The sequence below is a fragment of the Sylvia atricapilla genome, chromosome 22 (genome assembly GCF_009819655.1).
Source record: "Sylvia atricapilla isolate bSylAtr1 chromosome 22, bSylAtr1.pri, whole genome shotgun sequence".
Taxonomy (NCBI): Eukaryota; Metazoa; Chordata; class Aves; order Passeriformes; family Sylviidae; genus Sylvia; species Sylvia atricapilla.
In genome coordinates, this window is record NC_089161.1 from 4,465,766 (window position 1) to 4,486,988 (window position 21,223).

General features: G+C 38.4%; 1 protein-coding gene across 4 annotated transcripts in view; it reads right to left on the minus strand.

Moving 5' to 3' along the window:
• VPS13D (vacuolar protein sorting 13 homolog D) overlaps positions 1-21,223 on the minus strand; it is a 96,252-nt gene that overhangs the window by 34,206 nt on the left and 40,823 nt on the right. For all 4 annotated transcript variants that reach the window (XM_066334313.1, XM_066334314.1, XM_066334312.1 and 1 more), the window contains 22 exons: positions 20,867-20,914; positions 19,958-20,108; positions 19,108-19,318; positions 17,720-17,967; positions 16,893-17,084; positions 16,271-16,397; positions 15,667-15,809; positions 14,719-14,849; positions 14,294-14,469; positions 14,056-14,179; positions 13,234-13,469; positions 12,362-12,470; positions 11,579-11,739; positions 11,131-11,239; positions 10,201-10,380; positions 9,819-9,935; positions 9,353-9,502; positions 9,051-9,200; positions 8,120-8,216; positions 6,382-6,530; positions 3,819-3,953; positions 3,325-3,492 (listed from right to left, as the gene is read on the minus strand). In XM_066334313.1, coding sequence (XP_066190410.1) covers positions 3,325-3,492; positions 3,819-3,953; positions 6,382-6,530; positions 8,120-8,216; positions 9,051-9,200; positions 9,353-9,502; positions 9,819-9,935; positions 10,201-10,380; positions 11,131-11,239; positions 11,579-11,739; positions 12,362-12,470; positions 13,234-13,469; positions 14,056-14,179; positions 14,294-14,469; positions 14,719-14,849; positions 15,667-15,809; positions 16,271-16,397; positions 16,893-17,084; positions 17,720-17,967; positions 19,108-19,318; positions 19,958-20,108; positions 20,867-20,914 — 3,312 coding nt within the window. The remainder of the gene's footprint in view (positions 1-3,324; positions 3,493-3,818; positions 3,954-6,381; positions 6,531-8,119; positions 8,217-9,050; positions 9,201-9,352; positions 9,503-9,818; positions 9,936-10,200; positions 10,381-11,130; positions 11,240-11,578; positions 11,740-12,361; positions 12,471-13,233; positions 13,470-14,055; positions 14,180-14,293; positions 14,470-14,718; positions 14,850-15,666; positions 15,810-16,270; positions 16,398-16,892; positions 17,085-17,719; positions 17,968-19,107; positions 19,319-19,957; positions 20,109-20,866; positions 20,915-21,223) is intronic.

The window sequence follows — 21,223 nt, forward strand, 5'->3', positions numbered from 1 at the left end:
TAATTAAACTGGAAACTCCTAAGTTCAATATGAAAATTTGGCTCTTTCATGAAGTTCATTAAATTTTTTTTCTCAAGAGGAAGGGAGGTAACATACCAATTATTTCCATCCTGTATCCTAACCTCAGAGTCGTAACAGCTAACTACTGTGTGCTCATAATTCCTAAAACATGAGAGAATTCATGGTAGAGGTAGAAAAGCATCAGACACATTAAATACAGTATTGTCAAGTTGTGAATCTTTTCAATCCTTTACCACCAGGAATTTCACTGTGTCAGCACAACACCTATTTGCCACTAATAGCCAGTAACAACCACACTTACTTTTCCATTTGGAGAACACAAGCTACAGAACAGTTTTGTTCAGCTGCTAATTCACTGTTCAATATTCATTTCTAATTGAAACACATCTGAAACAGGAACAATTTAGGATTTAGTTCTATCATGCCTAACGGGGGAATAAGAAAAGTGTGGATGCCAAGAATGTGAGACATTTCTACGCATATGGCAACTATAGAAGGCTCCATTCAGAGGGAATGAAATTCCCTCTGGTGTCTATATTTAGGATCAAAGAACTTTTTAAAATACAGAACTTGGAATCTCCAAGGGATAAAAAATACAAAACTGTCTGTAGTGAACTTTATTTAACCTAAGGTTTTGTGCCAATTTAAATACACTGCAGCTCTCCACTTGAAAGAAGGCATTACCCACTGCGTGCTCTGAAATGCATGGAAAAGCCATTACAGGGATAATCAGCACAACTATAAAATAGAAAAGCAATAAAATGACAAAACCAGATACAACTCCAATAGCTTACTTCTCGATTCAGTTGAGCAGTGTTACTTTTAAAGCCATGATTACAGTATTACTCTTTGTTTATCTATCTACTCACACCTTAATAGCTAACTCATCTTAAAATCTAGGATAGATTTTTATTTCAGACACTTCATAAGTCAGGTAGTCTAACAACCAAAATGGAGATTTTTCCCAGCCCTCAGTGCCTGTGCAGGACACAGGCTCCTCTAGTTTTGGCTGCTTTAGTTACCAGATCCACAGAATAAGTTGCAAAGACAAGAGCCCTCTGTGGCACAGCTGAATCAGGTGAAAATTTATGCAGTGAAAATATACTTAAAAATACCTTCCCAGAGCACCAACAGCAAGATGAAAACGACCTGTTGTTCCAGTTTTGTTTCTCTTGACTAACTCAAATTGGTTTCTCTCTCCACATAATTTTCTTTACCAATACCTTACATATCCTAGACACACTCATAAGACACACACAAAGTAGGACAGAAAGTAAAATTTCTAGGTTGTACCACGAACATAACACATCCCAAACTGTACTTGAAATGACAATTTTTTTATCATATGGACATTCCTGGCTTAGGTTTCGAGCAGATTTAAATGCCTAAATAGAGTGCATAAGGAAGAATTCAATCTGACTACCTGAGCCTTTTTTATCAGTCTTCTATGCAGCAGAAATTAAGATTCAGCCTTTAGAAGGAGGATTCAAGGAGATCCACAATGTACTACTAAGCCTTCTTAAATTATGGATTTTTCTCCTTTTTCCAAATGGACAAATACATAAACCATATAAAACACTTTGAAAAGGGAACTGTGAGACTTGCATCACAGAGACATTTCTGATGCATCAAGGAGAAAGAAAAAAATACCTGGGAAGACAGATAAATAGTACTTGGGGTGATTTTCAAAGGTATAAATGGGAAGCAGGCACTCAGCTCCTGTTGAATTTTGAAAGGAGCTCAGCATTCAACTGCCCTTCTGCCTTTGAAAATCTTCCTTCACCAACCCCTTGGTTACAAATGACTCCAAAGTTCAAAGAATGACCTTGCCCTTGTGGGAAACAGAGGAAGGCTCGTGCCTTTTAAAGGAAGATTTATGAGACTGTTGCTGCAGATGTGACTGCGATGAGGAAGCAACACTTTATAGAAAGGAAACTCTAAAGAAACATACTCTATTGGGTGGAGTGGATGGGTCACCAGAGACTACAACCACCATGACAAAGCATGGACAAAAGTACTCATTTGCAGACAGATACAGCTGCCTTCCAGAAGCTCAGCAAGTCTTCCACCAGACTGCTTGTATTTGCAGTGCTGAGAACCACCTACTAAGAGACTAAGGAAGGAATATCAACATAGCATTTTGTTTGAATTTCTTGAAATTGTACAAAATAGGCTAATGCTGCAAATAAGTTAATTATGACAGAGAATGTGCATGTCATCGTTCTTCATGGCCCAGTTCTCTGGGTCAGATTCAGCTCTGCACTAAGTGATGGTCCAGGTTTGATGTTAGTCTTGAGCTCTCTGTAATTATACAGATTCTGCATATTTCACATCTTCTGAATTACCTTTTTTCACTAAGGAGGGGAAAAAGCAGATTTCCTTGTATTCAAGTAAGTGGGAATGGTAGTTTAAGAATGAACAATGACAATATACATGTACAAAGTTACCTATTAGGAAAACGATGATAATAATAAACACACCACAACAAATAAGAGAAAGTAAAGAGTTTTCACAAAACCAAATTTACCAACATGTCCTTGTGTCAAAAAAGCATTATTGCAGTTTTGTATACATGAAGGGGTTCATGCCAACACTCCATGTACGTAATAAAACATTTCAAGAACATACGTTTGCTAAGTGTCAAGCACAGCATCAACCATGATCCAAACTGCTTCCTACTTCTCACTCCTGTCTCAGACCATCCCTCTCTTGGGCACTAAATACAGTTATTTTCACTGATGTAATTGAATTCTCTCAGATATCATCAGGAAGGAGAAAAGAATGTTCACCATGCAAAAACTTTGGAATTAAACTACAGATAAATACAAAGCAATCTAGAAATTCCTTATGCTATGTGGCACAAACCCCCCAAACCTCAGGTGTCAGCATAATAATTGTTATTCACATCACCTTAACCACTTCTCAAAAATAACAGCTAACAACTCCTGTAATACTAAATAACTCCTTAAATACTCTAGTAATACACTTTCTCTAGTGCTTTCTCTCTCTATGTAGATTATAAACATAATTTAATGCAGCTTTGTTCATTTGCATGTAGGAGCAAATTACTTCTCAATTTGGTTAACTGTTGTTTCAACTGTACAGCAATAATAAGGCTTTGAGTGGTCCACTGACTCTTGTTTCTGACATCCCAGGGATGTACAGAAAGCATTAAAGAAAAACAAAATCTACACTTCAAACACCATTTTTACAAAACCAACAGGACATAAAGCAATTGAAGCATGGACTTCTTGCCTATTTTTTGCTTATTGTTACAGCAAACTTTAATGTCACAATTTTTACCTTTGCAGCAGAGTTTGATACTCCATGAGTGACATTTCTGATGAGACCACCAACATTGCCATACTTTATAAGTCCAGTGACACCTTCTGAAACATCATTCAGTAGACCCATAGGGTTGCCAAGGAAATCCACAGAACCTAGAATCCTTGCTGCCTGACTCAGCAGCTCCTGTAAAATCCAGAGGAAGAATAAAGTACTTCTCACAGATCACATTAACACCAGCAAGGTTGATGGAAAAAAACCCCATCCCACCCACAACAGAAGTTTATGCCAACCCAAGTAGGTTTACTAGAGAAATCAACACACAAATACCAGTAAAATTAACAACAGTTTCATCTTAAAATGCAGTGTATTCTTCTTATGTATCTTCCAGGATACTACTTGTCCATATACCAAAGAAGCAACACAGCACTAACATCTAACAGTCAGGAAAGAGTTCCCACATCCTCAACTAAGAGAAGTTCAACCCTTGCCACAACATAATCTCTACTGACCTCCTGGAAGTGTTTCAGAATGTCATTAATGATGAACTCCTGAGTTTCATATGGATGGACCCGAGTGAAAGGATCCAGATTAATCACAGCATCTTCAAACCGGATCAGAGGGAACCCCAGTGTGCTTTTCAACGCCTGAGTAAATAAAAGATATTGCCACTGTAATTCTTCTCTCTGCTTCTCATTCACAGCATCCTTTAAATGGGTAACAAACCAAAATTCTCTGAAGCTGCTGGAGTTCTCTACCACTGCAGTGTGGACACTTTGATACAGAGAGCAGTCACCCACAAATTTTTAACTCTAAGCATTCACGACTTCCTAGCACTGCATTTCTTCAGTAACTCAAGAGTCACTAAGTTTCCAATGCAATCTGTTTCCTACACTTGATAGGAATATTTCAAACCAAAATGTGTCTAAGATTCTATATATAATTTTGCTATATTGTTCTAATGTTCAATTAAACTCCAACCCTAAATTAATTTCCTTGACAAAACTGGCTGTTTTCCACCCTGCTGAACTTCTGTGAAGGGATTAAGAGTCAGGATGAGCTGGAATAACATACATAATTTCCTGTAAGCCTGAGGCTCATTTCTTAACATTATGTGGTCTAAACAAATTCTTTAAACTAGCTTCCCCCATTATTTTTCAAGGAAGAAAACTAAAACTGTAATTAGCTCATAGGCCATCTGTGCTTTGTACAATTTATACATAAAAAACCGCATTTAAGGTGGACAAGCTGAACATCTAAATACAGACACTAAAATAAAAAATTTTGGAAAAAAATTAAGAAAGCTAATTTTTTTAAGACAGAAAGAGGCCCCTTCTTCTTCAGGTCTTGATAATGGCATCTGCACACTCACCAAGAAGGCAAGAAGCTTCACACTGATGTTTTATCTTTACACATTAATCACCAAAGCTGCCTGGTCTAAGGAACACAAGTTTTTGTGCCATCTGCAGGCAATTAAGGCAAGTTACAGGTCTGAGTTAAGTTTGCAAGTAAGAAAAGAGCTATTTATTTTTTCAGTAAATGGATGACCAACCAGAGTAGTCCTCATTATTCACTTGGGTAGGAAGTAATTTCCTGTTTAACTATCAGATATTATATAAGGCAACTTTGTTAATACTGGTACCTAATAAAAATAATCTGTCTACACCAAATTACCAGACAGCCATGCCCAAGCTAGAAACATTAGAGGTAATTAGAAAAACTTCCACAAAGGCTCTACTGTGATAATTCTCTCCCTCCTACCCTGAACTTTCCTGTACTACAGAACTGAATTGAACTCTTTCTGTGAAAGTCAATATACAGAATATGGAGGGACTGTTAACATTATGGGGAAAAATGTATATGCCAAGTTTTCTCTTGGGAGCGCTGCTGGCGGCTGCCAAGATGGATCCATGTGCAATCCTATACCAGGGGCAGTAGGAAATCCAAACAGAACAATGCACAGAGCTGGGTTCTTAAAGGCGCTCACTGCTAGTTCTGCTTCCTCAGTCTGCATTTCAGCTAATGGAATTACAAGGGTTTTCATGTTGCAGCTGAAATGCAACTACATATTCAGGACACTGCTGCTGTGTTTAGTGGTAAGGAATATCACAGCCAAGGAATACCCCAGCTGGGTATTGAACTGTTCTCAGCACAAGGATTTGGTAAAAGAATACAACAATGTAGGACTGGTGATCTTCTGGATTGTCTTGGTAAGACTCCATGACAGACATTCATTACACAACACTAAACTTCTTTAGAAGCTTGCTCATCGTTGTCAATTAATATCAAGGACAAAAAAGTCCAGTTGGCATCTCAGTTTTGGTTTTTTGAAACCTCCACAATGGGGAAGGTTTTTTTATGGTTTGGTTGGTTGGTTTTCTTTCAGTTCTCCCATCTTGGAGAGAAGTAGTTGTATTAGCTCAGACAGAACTGAAGTATTTCTGACTGAAATGTTAAATTAATCATTTAAAACTGACTTCTGCCACTTTATTGTGTCCAGGAAGGTCCTAACACACGATTTGGGAACACTGGATGAGATTATGTTCTGGCCATAATCTGGAATCCCTGATTCACTTCCCAACTGTGCCAGATTTATGACCATATGTAAAAGACCAGATTTCCCACCTATTTTAAGTTCATACTCAATCTCAGTTCACTTTAATTTTTGACTATATTGCACAGTGCTCATGCAAATTCTCCAATTCCAATGAAACAACATTTTTTGGACAAAAACACTTGGAGTTGTCCGGTATTTCTGTTCTCTAAGTTGAATAACTTCTTATTTTATGATAGTAATTCCCTTTAAGCTCTTTGTACTTCCATTATTGTAACTAAGGTCCATTGTAAAGCAGTGAGTCATTAGGTCCAGTTGGCTGTGCTTCAGCTGAAATTACAAAAATGAAGGACTATTACAAGAGACTGGAAAATATGCTAATTAAATGTGAGAAGTTGCTGGAGCTTCTATTACTTTTAACTTGGATAATGCAAGAGTAAATGGAAACTAAAAGTATCAAAGCATCTGTTCCCTTTTCCTCCCCTTTACTGGAAGCCCACTCTGGGAATGCTCTGGTGTACCTTGAGATCCAAAGGGAGCTTGTTGGAAGTGAAGACACTCAGCTTGATTTGAGGCATACTGATTTTCAGATTTTCAAAGTAGTATCGTTTCTGTGCTCCGCCTTGTTCGACAACCTTCTCATGGAGGTTTTCATCATACTTTTCAACCTCTGCATCCAGACAAAACACAGGAATTAGAACCAATTAAAGATAAATAAATATGGGGTTAGGAATGCACACTCTGTTAAGAGTTAACAGTCCTCTGCACAAATAAAAAGTATGTGTGACCGCTGGTGTAGCCAGCAAAATTACTCATGCCTTGTGACACGAGGTTGACCTCTGAGGCTCAAGAATTTTTGTCAGATCTTTCTGCATCTCTAAAACCTGTTATTTGAGCTTTTAATTTCACTTCTAATTTCTCTTTATCAGCACACAGACACAAGGAGATAACACATGGCTATGCAATGTTCCTACTGTGCACTCCTGCTCTTACAGTCTGTTTTCCTCTCTCTCTAATTTCTTACACACTTCACTAGGAATATAATGTAAAAAGCAAGCTTTCAGATATTCACTACACAATGGACATCATGCCTACATGGAAGACATCCAATAAATCAGTTCACAGGGAGGGTGACTCAAATTCAGTTGACTTTAACAGGCTCATGTTATTTGTAAGAGCACCTGGGTGTTGTGTGGAAGCAAGGCAAAGACAAAAGATGACCAAGTCTCATGCACTCAGACTTATTAACAATAAAACATGTTAACTGCAAATGAGCAAATTATTTTTGTCTGTAAATGAGCAAATTATTTTTGTCTGAATCTAGGATGATATCAGCAGACAAACTACAAATAACATACAGTAAGTAAGGGAAAAAAAGAGCAAAAAGAACAGGATAAACCACAACAAAGGGGAGATTAGTTAAAAGGCTTAGAGCAAAACTCAAAATTTTTACTTCTTCCTCATCACTAGGTCCTCTGTGAAATGCAGTACTGTTATTTTTGCAGAGACAATTCAGAGGACACTGTGGATTAGCAAGACAAAACTCTGGAGCATCATTTGTAGGCTTGGCCCCATTTGGAATCATGCCAAAAATAGTTCTTTTCCTGTGATAGTTATTATGTAACAGTGCACAGGCTACTGCATAATAGAAATTACTTTTTCAATTGTCACTCCAAAACAAACATTTCAGAAAGTTTCCAAAGCACTAGATAAACACTAAAATAGGAGGATTAGAATAGCATCTATGAGATCAGAAGATTGAAAAGGTCTGTCTTGCCTCAGTGAATGAAAGAAAACTTACATTACAATTAAAACTAAGGGTATGGATGCCAATACAAAGGTCAGACAAAATTTTCTTGCAGTGAAGCAAGAGGAACTGCCCAAGGAACAAATTAACACAGCTCTCACTTCTAGCCCTGGGTTAAATAAACAAACAAACAAATCACTAAACAAAGTGGTTTGCTAAATTAATAACACAATTTCTTTTATCCCAGTTCAGATGAATCCAGATACAGGAATGGAAAATGAATACTGAACTTCTTGCAGAGACAGGCTGTATTTGGGCATCACCTGAGTTCTGCAACAGGCAAAACATCCATCAACAGCTTCACAGGGGCCACTGAGGCATCTCCAGCTCTGTTCAAGAGTGGGTAGTTCCACACAGCCAAGAGTGTGCTGGTGTTTTCTACTTATTTTATACACAAAGATCATAATACTTTTGTATATTGTAAAACTGGGCTGTGCAATCTTATACCACACCTGATTCCGACTGGTCATAGCCAAAGAAACTCAATAGCTTCAGAAGTAGTTTCTCCTCAATTTGAACTGTGAACTTTCGGGCAGTGATCAGCAGATGCTACAGAGATAAACAAGTCTCAGTTTACACCATTAACATCAGAAATATTATCCATGTAAGCTATTAAAAAGGACAACGTGCTCTATTTCAATGGAATATTTTCACTCTCATGGATTTGTAGCAAGACTCCCACCTTCAAAATGTCTTTGGTAGCTTTCTTCACTTCAAGTTATCTACAACCACCGATGATTATTTCAATTTTCTGGAAGGCGTTGTGCTTTATTACCTAATCCTAACACTTCAAAATCTGAACTGCATTTCCAACACTTCAGAAAATCAGCTGCTTTTCAAAACAGTCAAAATACATGCGTGAAGATTCCAAGTGAGAAAGTAAGTCTTGACAACCAACTCAGTTTTGCCCTCACAGTACACACCACAGTTGGTGGATAAATTTATAGCCAACATTTCCAAATGGCTGCAGAGCACAGAACTGGGTTTATGCAGCAAGATAACAGCTTATCAGAGAGAAGTTATAGCTTTGTACTGAACTCCTGAAGGGCAAAACATAGAGATATTCTGGTTCACTGTGCTGCAGTTCTCAGGAGAGAATAACTGCCTTGAAAAGTAAGGTCAGAGACATGGACAGACAGGGGTCTGGACTGATTTGTCACATTTTTTAACATACTTATTAATTACCCTGTTCATCATTGTACTGTAGCTTTAAACACAGCCAACATGAGAAGGTGGATGCTGTGTCCTTTAAGCTTCAGAATTAATTCAACAAAGTGTATTTCACAAACCACTGAATTCAGATTACAAGTAAAAATTCAGAACAGGGAAGTTCATTTAAGCAAAGTAATACCTATGTTACACAAACTAAACATGGTGGTTTACCTTGTATATATCAGTCAGTGCATTTTTACTGGGAAATTTCATGGCATTGACTTGCACAGCAGGCCCAGGGTCCAGGGGCTCATTCTCAATCATCCTGGGTGTCAGAAAGAGCATAAAAGGCCGTGTGGTGCCAATAAGTTGGTTGTCCACCTACAAAACAGACAGAAAACAGAATTGAAACTCCAGTGATATTTAGGAATTAAGATCTCTGTTGCAGCTCTAAACATTTTCCAAACCTATTATGACTCAAAAGGCTGAAGAAGAACCATGAAGAAATGAATTTGTTTCAAAATGGCAAATACCTGTATATCATGTACACTGAGCTCTAGCACCTGACTGGTTGAGAGCTGAGTGTAGTGGACATTAATTCTGGTGAGGCTTGCAAACACAAGCTCTTCAGGGACTTTGTTGACCAAAGACAATCCTATTCCACCTTCCAGTTTCACGAGCACCTGAGAAAAGAACAGGAAAAATCCCACCACTAACAGACCAACACTGGAAAAACTTGTGACATCAAATAAACATTTCTGAAAAGCAATTATTTTTTTAGGATCATCTCCAGAGAGGGCGAGCAGCTCCTTGAAAATTAGTCTTAGAATCAAGAGGATTAAGGCATATTAACCCAAATTATAAGAATGAGAAGTTGTAGCAGGAAAATCTAAAGTTTATAATACAAGGTCATCATCAGGAGAGGTTACTGACCATCATATCCCTCTTGAAATCTAGAAAAGAAAATTAAAATAAAAAAGACTAGTTGTCATATCTTACTTCTAGTTCCTGTTCTGTATCTGGATTTTTGAACTTGCGCAGATCTTGTTCTGTAACTGGAAGTTCTTCTCCTTCACTGAATGAACGATCACTCCTACGTTGGTTAGAATCAGTTATCTGAAAACAAATAAATTACTACAATGACTCCTTTCAGATATATAAATAACAGCTACATTGTCCTACCTTAGCGAATTACCTTTTTGAAAAATTAGGAACAAGGAAAACTCCTGTAATAACTACATCTGGCTTATGACATTCTCATCCCCTTCAAGTCCTTATAAAGGCAGCTTCTCATAAGGATTTAAAGATGTAATACAGAAAAAGAATACTGCCAGTATAAGCAAAGAATGGAACTAGATTCTAGTTAATGAAGGACTGTCACCTGCAGAACTCTAGTTGGCCCATCTGGGACTACTCTCACAGCCAGTACTCCTGAGCCAGGCCTCATCTTTTGGTTTGTGAACTGCTGTTCAGGTGGAACTGGCCCTAAAAGTTCAAGTGAGTTATCAGGACCTAGAACAACTTCAGCTCCATCATGAAGACCCTGTATTCCTCCCTTTGCCTGGAGAAAGAAAAAAAGAGTAAAGAAAGAAAATTAAGTAATCAAGTGATAGCTATTTAGGTAGGTAACTATTTACATATATGAGTTTAAACCTGTATTTTCTGCAGAACTAAAAGAAGAGCATTCCAGCAGCATTTTACTTGGTATTACTAAGGTTTCTGCTAACTCATGTTTAGTCAGTTGGCAGATAAAAGAAACAGCCCAGATTGATAATTAAGTAATTGATAATTAGGCAGGTTATTGGTAACTAAGTTGGAATTAAGCATTCCCACTGCACGTTTAAAACTGAAGCTGTCACATCATCAGGGGACATTGGAAAGTCCTTCCTGAAAAGTTCTCCAAAAAGACAGAAAGCTTTCTAAGGAGGAACCCTGGACCCACAGATAAGAAAGTAAATCCTTACTTAGTCAGCAATATTATCTAAAGAGAGCAATGGAGAGCTTTTTTTGTCACTTAAAGTAATAACTTACTACACTGCAGTAATTTGATCACAACATGATCAATGTAGTATCACAGTACTAACTAAAATACTATTCTAGTGTATAATTAACAGTGCAAGCCCTTCAGTTATTTGAAATTAATAAGAACATTCTAATATAAACTTAAACCATAAGCTGCCTGCACAAGTTTGCTTTACTCCATATTCTGAACTTGCCTCAAAGCTTTTAGCTCACTTCAATACTAATCCCAAATGATTGTCATCTACATCAGCAACAAACAAAACAGGTTCAGCATCTAACCACTACTGACCTGGACAACAAGGCCATGGATCCCACAGGTCAGCTTCCCATCCCGAAAGCTCCACGTCTGGGTCGTGCTGCGCCGCTGGTCCGGCCTCCTCAGCATCAGCGGCTCGTACCTGCAGGGGAAGCCCCAGGGCTCAGAGGATGCACCTCACAGCTTTTACTCTGCACTTGTGTTAATGCTGAACACTTATTCTGCCCCAGGTCGTTTTCCTAACCTCTCTTCTGAAGTGCTCTTCAGTCTCCTGCTGAAAAGGCATCAGCCATGCTTTTACAAGTATTTCCAAGTCACACAGGTGATCACGACATTTTTTTATAAAGCTAGATGAAATCCAGCTCTTTCACATGCCTTCAGAACAATGTCTTTCCATATTCAGAGAATATTATATTAAGTATGTTTTCAAAAACACTGTTAGAAACTCCCATCAGTGTCCTGAGGAACTGTATTTCAATACCTGTTATCTGTGACAGCTGCCAGGCCTGCGATATCTAAAATCATGCTGGAGTCCTCGGAGCGAGGAGAAGGTTTGTGGGGGTTATGGGGAACTGAAGAACCTTCATGGCAAAGCATTCCTGAGTCTGTCATCCTCCAGAGCTGGGATCGCTTTCCTGGCTCCTGTTACAGAAAAATCCAACATTTAAATACAGTACAGAGCAAATGTTTTGGTTTTGTTTTGCTATCAGAGGCTTTGAATTATAATTCCTGGAATGACTTGTATGTATTTAACTTCAGAGCCCTGAATTAGAATTAGGAACTAGTCTGGATAAAGGCTTCTGATTGAACTCTGATATTCAATGAATACACAACAGCATCTAGATGCAGAGCTGCATTTAAAAGCATTTTGTTAATCTCAGCAGTATTTAAAAACAGTTTCTATTTCTTAAGAGCTCCAGAAATAGATGACGTGGCTTACAATGCTCCTGAAAAGGAAGCATGTCCTACCTTGTAACTTCATGAGAATATCGAACACGCAACTACCACATTCTGTTGTCTTGGAGGCATTTACAACCTTCCTTGCTACTTTACTCCAATTCCCTTTTTGGTCACCTTTACCCCTATAAAAATCTTATACAGAAACACCACCATAATTCAAAATAATCTCCGATCACTCTGGAGTCTCTCTCTACCCTTTAAAACCAGAACTTTTTTTAATGTCGTCCTACTCTCAGCATTTGATTGTACTTCTGTACATAGCAACAGTATTATTAAAAAAAAAAGGTCAAACGTATCTTGGTACCTTCTTTTTCAGCAAAACTCGTTGAGTCTTTGGAGAAACATCAAGGACAAGCTCTGCATTTGCAGCATCCTTATTTGAAGCAACATGTCTTACACTTGGCTCCTGTAACCTGGAACACCAACAAAACAGCATCATGTTTGTTCAGAGTAGCAGCTTCTTTTTATAGCATGAATCAGATCTGCACCAAAATTCAAACTGGAAGTTCACACTTCCAATACAGCCCAATACAGACTAACATTTATATTGGGGGGTCTTCCCCTCTTGTTAGGAATTACCAGGGCAAGATGGTAACTTGAGTACATTCTTAAAAGGGGCTTTGATTTCTCACTGAAACTAGGAAATTCACAGGCAAAACAGATGAATTAAAAGACAGTTTTCTACCTCATATTGAAGAAAGTAACAAAGCCCTGTATCAATCTCCCAGAGCTGTTTTCAGTAGCATATAAACTAGTGCAACCTTAAACCTCAGAGGCATGTTGTAAATAGGTGTGACTTGTGGTAAAGAGTCCTTTATACACCAAAAGACATTTAAGGCCCCAGAGAGGGACCCAAACATCCTGACTCTTCCAAGACCACATAATGGGGTCACAGCAGATGCCAGATGCTAAATCCTTCTCACTGTGTGACAGAACAAACAGTGTCAAGCTGCACCTCTAAAGCAAAGGTACTATGTCCAAATGAGGCAAAATACACAAATTACTGACAGCTATACAACTTCTGAATTTGGCATTTCTTCTGTCTACAAGACAGAAGTTTAATTCCATGTGAAAAACTTTTGAATGGTAACCATTAAGAGAATAATAATTTGATATAATTAATTAAAGCTTCATGTGAACATCAAAAATATTTCCATCAAAGATATAAAGAATTACCCTGAGAAAGTATATGTAGCAGCAATATAGATGAAGTTTTCATAGAAGAGCTGTTTGCTGTCCTGGAAGTCATTCATGCAGCAGACAACTTCTGAGGAGCCTGCTCCTTTCACTGTCAGCGTGATGAAGGGAGGCAGGATGGGCTCATCCCATGCATAATCCAGAGAGGTCATGGGCTTCACATCAGTGGACAGCCTGGGCTCTATCACCCCGTGCTGCTTAAACACAACTGGCACCTGTAACAGTCAGGAAGGAGGAGTTTGTTCATACAGGAATTGTTCATCAGACAGACTTTTTGCTATCATTTGCGCATTTATCAGGAGTTGATGACTGAAACATGTTCAGATCACTTCTTTTTTCCCCCCACTCAGTCATTTCCATATGCATATTCTTCTATTCAGGTCTCAAGTAACGAGAATTTTAATGGGATGAGACACATCATATTTGCTTTTATCTGCCATCTCTGGTTTAAAATGTCTGCAGGCCCATGGAGCATCTCAAACCCTGCTAATCTAAATTACAAGACTAGAACAGATTAAATATCATCCCTCTCATTGGTAACACTTCTCCTCCTTGTGAGACTTTTAAAGCACTCATGAAAGTCACAATGTTACCACTATTACTTGAAAAAGATGATGTAGCTGCAAACTACCAATTTTTACTAGAACTTCAGAAAATTACAATTATTACAGACAAATACACAGACTTACGTTTCATTTCATTACACAAGTTAGTCAGCTCTCACTTCTAACAAATACAGAAGAACTACTTTTTTTACTAAAAAGACGTAAAGGTAAAAAATATGGGGTCTGGTTCTTTTACCTTGGAGAAATTGTCAATGCGGAAAGGCGGCGGTAACTGGTCGGTGTCGCTGAACGCAATGCGGTACGTGGCTCCTTGAAGGGTAATTTCCACTCTTAAAAAGTAACATTTTCCCAGAGTGTCCCTGAACAAGAGCACAGTACAGGACAGGTAAACTTCTGATCTGCATTATCTGCAGTGTAAACAGCTGCTTCTATCAAAACACTGCAGCTGCAGAAGATTTATAGGTCACAGCTACCTCATGTTAATGTGGAATGAATTGTTCTTGTTGACCTCAAAGCCCCCGGACCAAATGCAGTTTGGGACGTCCATCAGCCTCACACACAACAGCTGATCATAATCATTCCTTGGCCAATGGAACACAACACTGGAACCAGGGAGTGTGGAGATGTAACCATCAGGATTGGATGTTCCCTAGGAACAGAAATTGGTAAATAATTGGTAAATAATCGCAGCACTGAAAAATCCACTATTAACCTATACACCTCTAAAATACAAGCCAGCCATTCTTCTGTCAGGGGGATGCTACTATTGCAATAATGAGAAAGATCCTCATAACAAGCCAAGAATAGTTTCAAGAACAAGGTCTGCTCTTCTTGGTGAGCAGATGCTGTGACTAAGTACAGTACTATGCTAAAAAGTCAGCACCAGGAAGCTTCTTACCCGACCTCTGGCGAATTCCCGCTGAACAAAGGCCAGTTTGTAGCTTGATTTATTGTCTAACAGGTACCGGGGAGCAAAGGTGACCATGCAGGTGTCAATGTAACGGCCTCTGCCTTTTTTAACATCAATACCTAGTAAAAAAACAAGGTGAAAAAAGAAAAAGACAGCTGACACAATATATTTCAGAGAATGCGAGTTCTTTCTTTGGTTCCTGAGATGAAGGTTTGGTGGCATACCACTGTATTGAACTGGAACATTATTTTTAAATAGTAAATGTAACCTTATGCCATTTGTTACCCTCTATTTCTCAAGTACAATTTAGATACTGAAGATAACTCAAGATAAAAAAACCCCAACTAATTCCCAATCAAAAGAATTTCAATGAAAGTAATTATTTAACTTTTAAACGTATGAAAAGTTCCTTGACAATCACTGCAGAGTAAGTTCCAGACTCTCATTTAATTCAAAACTAAAACCTGCTTGTACTTCATGTACACCAGGAGCACAAGGAATCCAGGAGCTGCACATCAGCCTATGCAGGCATCACCAAGCAAAACCCACAGAAGCAGCACGTGGCTTAACAGTTACAGCACACAGACACTTAAAACAATCAGAGTAACGTCATGGGATTTAGAATGTACTTAGAATTAACATACAGGGGGAATAAAACCACAGAAGCAGACAGAACAGTTTGACAATGTAGTTATTAACACTCAGTGATGAAATGTAAAATTAAAAATAACTGAAAACTAATATATAAGCTAATAAAGTTCAAAACAAGACATAAAAATATTAGAATACAATCTTTTGTTGAATGGTTTTCTCTGGACCCCAAAAGCCTTTAAGAAGATATGTTTCTCTGCTGCAATTGTTCTGTTTCTGGTGTCACTGACATTGTATCTCACCAGGAGTTCCACAGGGTTTTCCAGTGTTCCCATCACCACCTACCGATGTTATAGATGAGGCCTGGCCGGTTTCCATGCTGGATCACCTTGAGGGCTCTGACACCACTACCACCATCCAGGGAGAAACCCTGGCACCAGCCAGGCATACCTTCAGGATGGATTCCTCTTCCAACCCGCATTGTGCAACTACGGGTAAGAAGGAAACACAAAAGTTTAGTCATTTAATTGAAGGATCAGGTAGCAACATGATGCTGATGATCAAACACATGCCCAGACAGAAAAAGAGTATGTGTCTGGATACAGAAGCATTTGAAGCCATGATAAATCTCTTACTGAGTGACTCATTCTGCATTTCTGCCATAAGCCCTTTCAACACATTGGTAAGGAGCAAATGGCCATGTCCTGTAAAAAGCTTGGTAATTTCCAGACCGATTAATCATGATAGCATTTGTGTGTCTTATATCTTTGAAATAAAAAAAAAATTTTGAATAAATTGAGACACAGAATTGGCCAACCAAGGAGCTTTCAGTAGGAAGTGTCTAAGAATTCAATATGCTCAATGCAGTATTAAAACACTTAATAATTTCAGAGGTCATCTTACTAATTTCACCTTTATAAAGTTCTGCCTGATTGCCCTTCTTACTTACAAGTTTGGCTGTTCTTTATCAGCATAACAGAACAGCAGTGGGCTGAGGCTTCTAGCAAGCTCATGCTCTTCAAACTGACCAGCTGCATCTGTTTTTGCATTATCTTGTCTGAAGATAAGTGGCAATCCTTTAAGTAAACACAGAAAAAAAGTGTTCAACTACACATCACCTTTGTACAACTTAAAATGAGAACAGTAAAAATTTCAAATTAAGGAAACCAAGATTTTTTTGTTGTAGTATTTTAGCCATTACTGTGCATGAATTCTCCTTCTAGTTCTTCATCTAATCTTCTTAAAACAGCTGTTCATGGCTGCAGGTCATGAGACTGGTCCGTGCAGACCTGAAAGTGCCAGTAGAAGTTCACACAGACTCACTGCAATTCACACCTGTTGCCTTCTCAAAGCATTTCAGTCTTTGAAAACCATGAATTTTAACAGTGATCTAATCTATATCGACTTATTGAAAGGTACAACAGGTCATGTTTGAAAATCTGTAAAATAGCAACCCAGTTGCTATACTTGTTCCTTTTAAGTAGCATTTAAAAATGTTACTTGGCTAGAAAGCTAATCAGAACACTACAGGAAATCCTTATTTCCCACTTCATGATTACAGCAGAACTTGCCTGTTTTGTTGATTAACCAATATGGAGCTGAAATGAGTATTTTCAGAGAGCCTTCAGCACGACACACAATCCGTATGGTCAGATTGAGCAGCCGTTTATTGACATCGTACAGTCGCATCCGCACCATGTAGTTTTGTGTCCCTGGAGGAATCAACAGCTCTTTGCAGATTGGGAAGTTTTCTAGCAATACCCCTATGAAACAGAACAAAGCAGAACAAAATAAAACATCACCCACTCAATCACGAGGTTTTGGTAAGCATTAAATTGGTGTTTCACGTAATTTGATCTCCCTAATCTGCCATAGAGCCCACCTTGATCAACTTTTCAATCTGCCCAGTAAGCTCTGACTTCATGAAGAAATGCCTCAGTTTAAGTCACAAACAGCAAAACAAGTTCTGTAAGGGACCCTGCTTAGGGCTAATTATTGCTTTAGGCATTACAGGTCCAGCCCATGTTAAGTAACTCCACATATACTCTCAACACTGAGTATTTCTGTCAAAAAGAAAAGAGCAAAACCACCCAAAATATTGGCGCTTATTTGATTTATTCCTCTCTTTACCACTGTCCTCTCCAGTTTCCACTATCAGGAAAACAAGAACTGAACAACGAACATTCTAAATGACAGATTTGGAGGAATGATGGCAATATTGGGTTGGTTTTTTTCCAGTGTGCTCACTTCGTCATTAAAAATAAGAAGCCCTGCAACCCAATGAAAACATAATTTAAATGCTTTCTATTTTTCCATTCTGCGCCATAGTTCCTTGCATAAACAAGTTTCCTGGAGGTCCAGGGAGGAGCAGTAAATGGTCCCTGAGCAGGAGCCTTACCGAGCTCAATGTTCTGGGCTGTGTCAGCCGTGTGCAAGGCGACCTCTTTGCCAGGCTTCAGTGTCCCACTGATGGGCAAACCCTTCACGTAGAACTCCAGCTCACAAGGCAGCAGATTGCAGATCACCACCGTTGGCAGGAGATAAATGGTATGCCCAGGCTGCCTGAAAATCTGCTTAGCACTGTCAGAGAATATGCTGGAGGGCATGTAATCTGGGTAATTTTCCTTCTTTATGGCAACACAAAACCTGGGAATGCCAACACACGTGAGAAGTCAATCAATTTGACAGAACAATCAAACCTTGTCTTTCTGTATTGCACTACGTCCTCAAACGTACTCTAACTTCAGGATTGATAAGAAAAACAGCATTTAGAGTTGTTCTCCACATAATCATTTTGCAGATTATTATAAGGTCTTTTGTATTTATGCCTGACATTAAGACAACATGAGTTTTCTGATTTTAAACAAAGTTAGTTCCCCAAAAACTGGTCTTTCAGAGACCCAACAGAAAATGGCCATTAGAGCTTACCACCTTTAAAACCAACTTTTGTAAACTTGCAAAAGCATGTTCTTAACTGCTACTAAAAGCAGATTTTTAACCATTAAAGCAAACTATAATCATGTTTTTAAACATAAATGCTCAATGTGTCCTTCTTCCCAGTAGATATAACCTTGCTCTGACCACTTGACCATTTCAGCTTTTCATTAGTTAAGGTGAAAAATTCAGTTGGTAAGCATTCATTTTAAATAATTTGTTTATTTTTCTCACTGTGATACATTAAAAAACCCAGTGTATTAGGAAATTAATCATGAGACTGACACACAGCAGTAACTGTGTGCAAAGGCCATGATATGGGGTGCAAAGGTCATTTCCTGACACAATTTCCATAATCCCTATCCTAGTATTTCCTAAATGCAGAGCAATCCTAAATCAATCATATCAGAAAGCTACAAAATTCCATTAAGTCCTCACTATGCAGAGAGAATTTTGGCCTCAGGACTGAGCAGAGGACACTGGGGACAAAGAGTGAGTATTTGTGAACATTTCTTTGGAAAACCACTCTTTATCCTCAGTGAGACAGAGCAGTTAATTTAATATAAGTTCACATCCTATTTTCTAGCTTTTTCTTTTCTCTTTTTTTTACAATAAATATTCATAGTGTGCTTTGTACTGTCAGAAGTTTAACAAGCACTGCCAGAGGGACTTCAAGGAGCCCTGCAGAAACAGAGCAGCTACACTTCACTGCTTTCTCACTATTCAACAGACCCAATAAACAGCCCACTAAACTGTAGCAGCTTTCATCTCTAAACATTTTCTTTCCTGTTCTTTACTTTCACAGGAGTTCATTTATCAGAGTTTACAGAAAAAGAACTGGGCTTTAATTACCTGAAGAACTGGCTGTTTTCAGACTCCATGGAATGACACTCCCTCTTGCTGCTGCTCACCTCTGCTGCCTTCTGGACATTAGTCCAGTGAATTGGAGCTTTACAGAAGAAGACTCCCATTCCTTTGGGCCTGGCTTGCAAACGCCAGGATGTGAGATGTAATGGAATAGCAAAGGAATCTCCTGGCATAACTGCTGGAAGGACTACAGGCTCTGCAACCAGAAAAGAAAATACACATATCAAAAGAGGCTTCTTTACTAAAAACCATTAAATTTTTAAGCAGTAAGTCTCAAATTTTTAAGGCAATACATTTAATTTTAATGTAAATCACTTCCTGCTTTATGCATGTTTCAAAAACCAACCTGTTATTTTCAGCTCTATTAACAAACTGGCAGCAGACTAATTTCATTGTGTAAATCTGAAACAGCCTAAAAACTTGCTGGTACTCAAATGCTTTAGTGAAAATGCTTGTTACAAAAAACCTCATTCTTCAAACCTTTTGGTTCACTATCAGTGTATCATTACCTTTCTACACTAAACCTTTGCAAGGTAACACCAAAACCCTCTAGACTGCTGCTAAAGAGACAACTTCCCTACATACAGAAATAAGATTCAGTCTTTACAGAGTCGCAGCTTTCCCTGTTTATCTGAACAACAATCAAAAAATCCTACTGGGCTCTCTAGTGTCTTGCTGTTTTCTTCTTAACATGCCCCATATCCTGTCCAGGGAGGTCTGTCCTGGTGCGAAGCATTACAGCTGGTGGTGAATGTCCTTGTGGAGAAAGCTGAATGCCCCACAGTGTACAGGGAATGCTACAGGAATGTGGGGCATAGGAGGATACAGCACTCACTATCAGGGGCAGAAGGACTGTCCAGTCTCAGCTCCATTGGAGTTTCCAGCTTGTTCTTCACCATCAAGGCTGAGCGCACTGTTATCACCTTCCGGGCGCTCCCCTCCATGGTCACTTCAAACACCACACGAACTGGAGGCAATGAAGAAAACTGGAAGATATTTAAAAGCATTAAAAAGCTCAGGTAATGAATTTATCTAGAAGAGGGACACCTCCACTACAAAGCACTAACTTCTGGAGAAAAACTTGGCAACTGAGTCCAACCATGTGCAACTCATAAGGTGTATAAATAGTTTAATAATGGTGGTTTTTAATCCTGTACCTCCTCCCCAAAGCACAGTAAAATTATTAAAAAGCAATTCCACATACTACTAACTCCATTATCTTTCTCAAAATCTTTCTCAAAAAGTTCATATAACAGCAATACAGATCCCAAGAGAACTTCATAAATCATCTTGCTATTATGTTATTTAATAAATCTGTGGAGTTTGAAGTCTAAGCCTCATATAGTTACCAGTCACTCATCATTCCTATCTGTCAAAACTGGGAAATAAAGTGGAGCTTTCCTAATGTATTCATACTTTGTTCACTCATAGCTGCCCTTCTGCTGTGGTGTTTTACCTTCTACATTACACAGCCATTGCCACTTTGATCCTGAAAGCAACATTTACTATGTGTTTACATGCTAGAATTCATATATTGGAATTTAAGACAAATTTTTCAAACATTTATACTGGTGACAAATGATAAATCATAGTATTTGTTCTGATTTAAAACTGCATTTTGTTTGCTTAAATTTTGCTTCTTTCCTACTGAAAAGGTACCAGAAGGATAGAAAAGCCGCTTCACTTGTAGAGTTTCCCAGCTCTTACTTAAGTAGTTCTCAAAAAAATGAAAATATATACTCACATAGACTTGTGGATGTATTATATTTGTTCTATTTATTGGACTTCCAAGCTGGGAGGAAAGTAAACAAGACGGTTAAAGTAGTTCAACTTTTAAGATACGACTCTCAGCTTTAACACAGAACTTTGCTACAGAAGAATAAACTTTCATCATTTTGTGTTTCTGACCTTCAGTACAGCTTGCTATCACGTCAGAACTCGATTAGCAAAGCCTGTTTGCAACACTGCTTTGCAAAAAAATGAAGCTTATAGAGGGTTTGTTGTTAAGAAAAATTCTCCAGGAGATGTTGCTAAACAGAAGTTCTCATTAATTTATCATAATCTCATAATTTGCATCCTTTTCCTTCAATATTCAAATTAC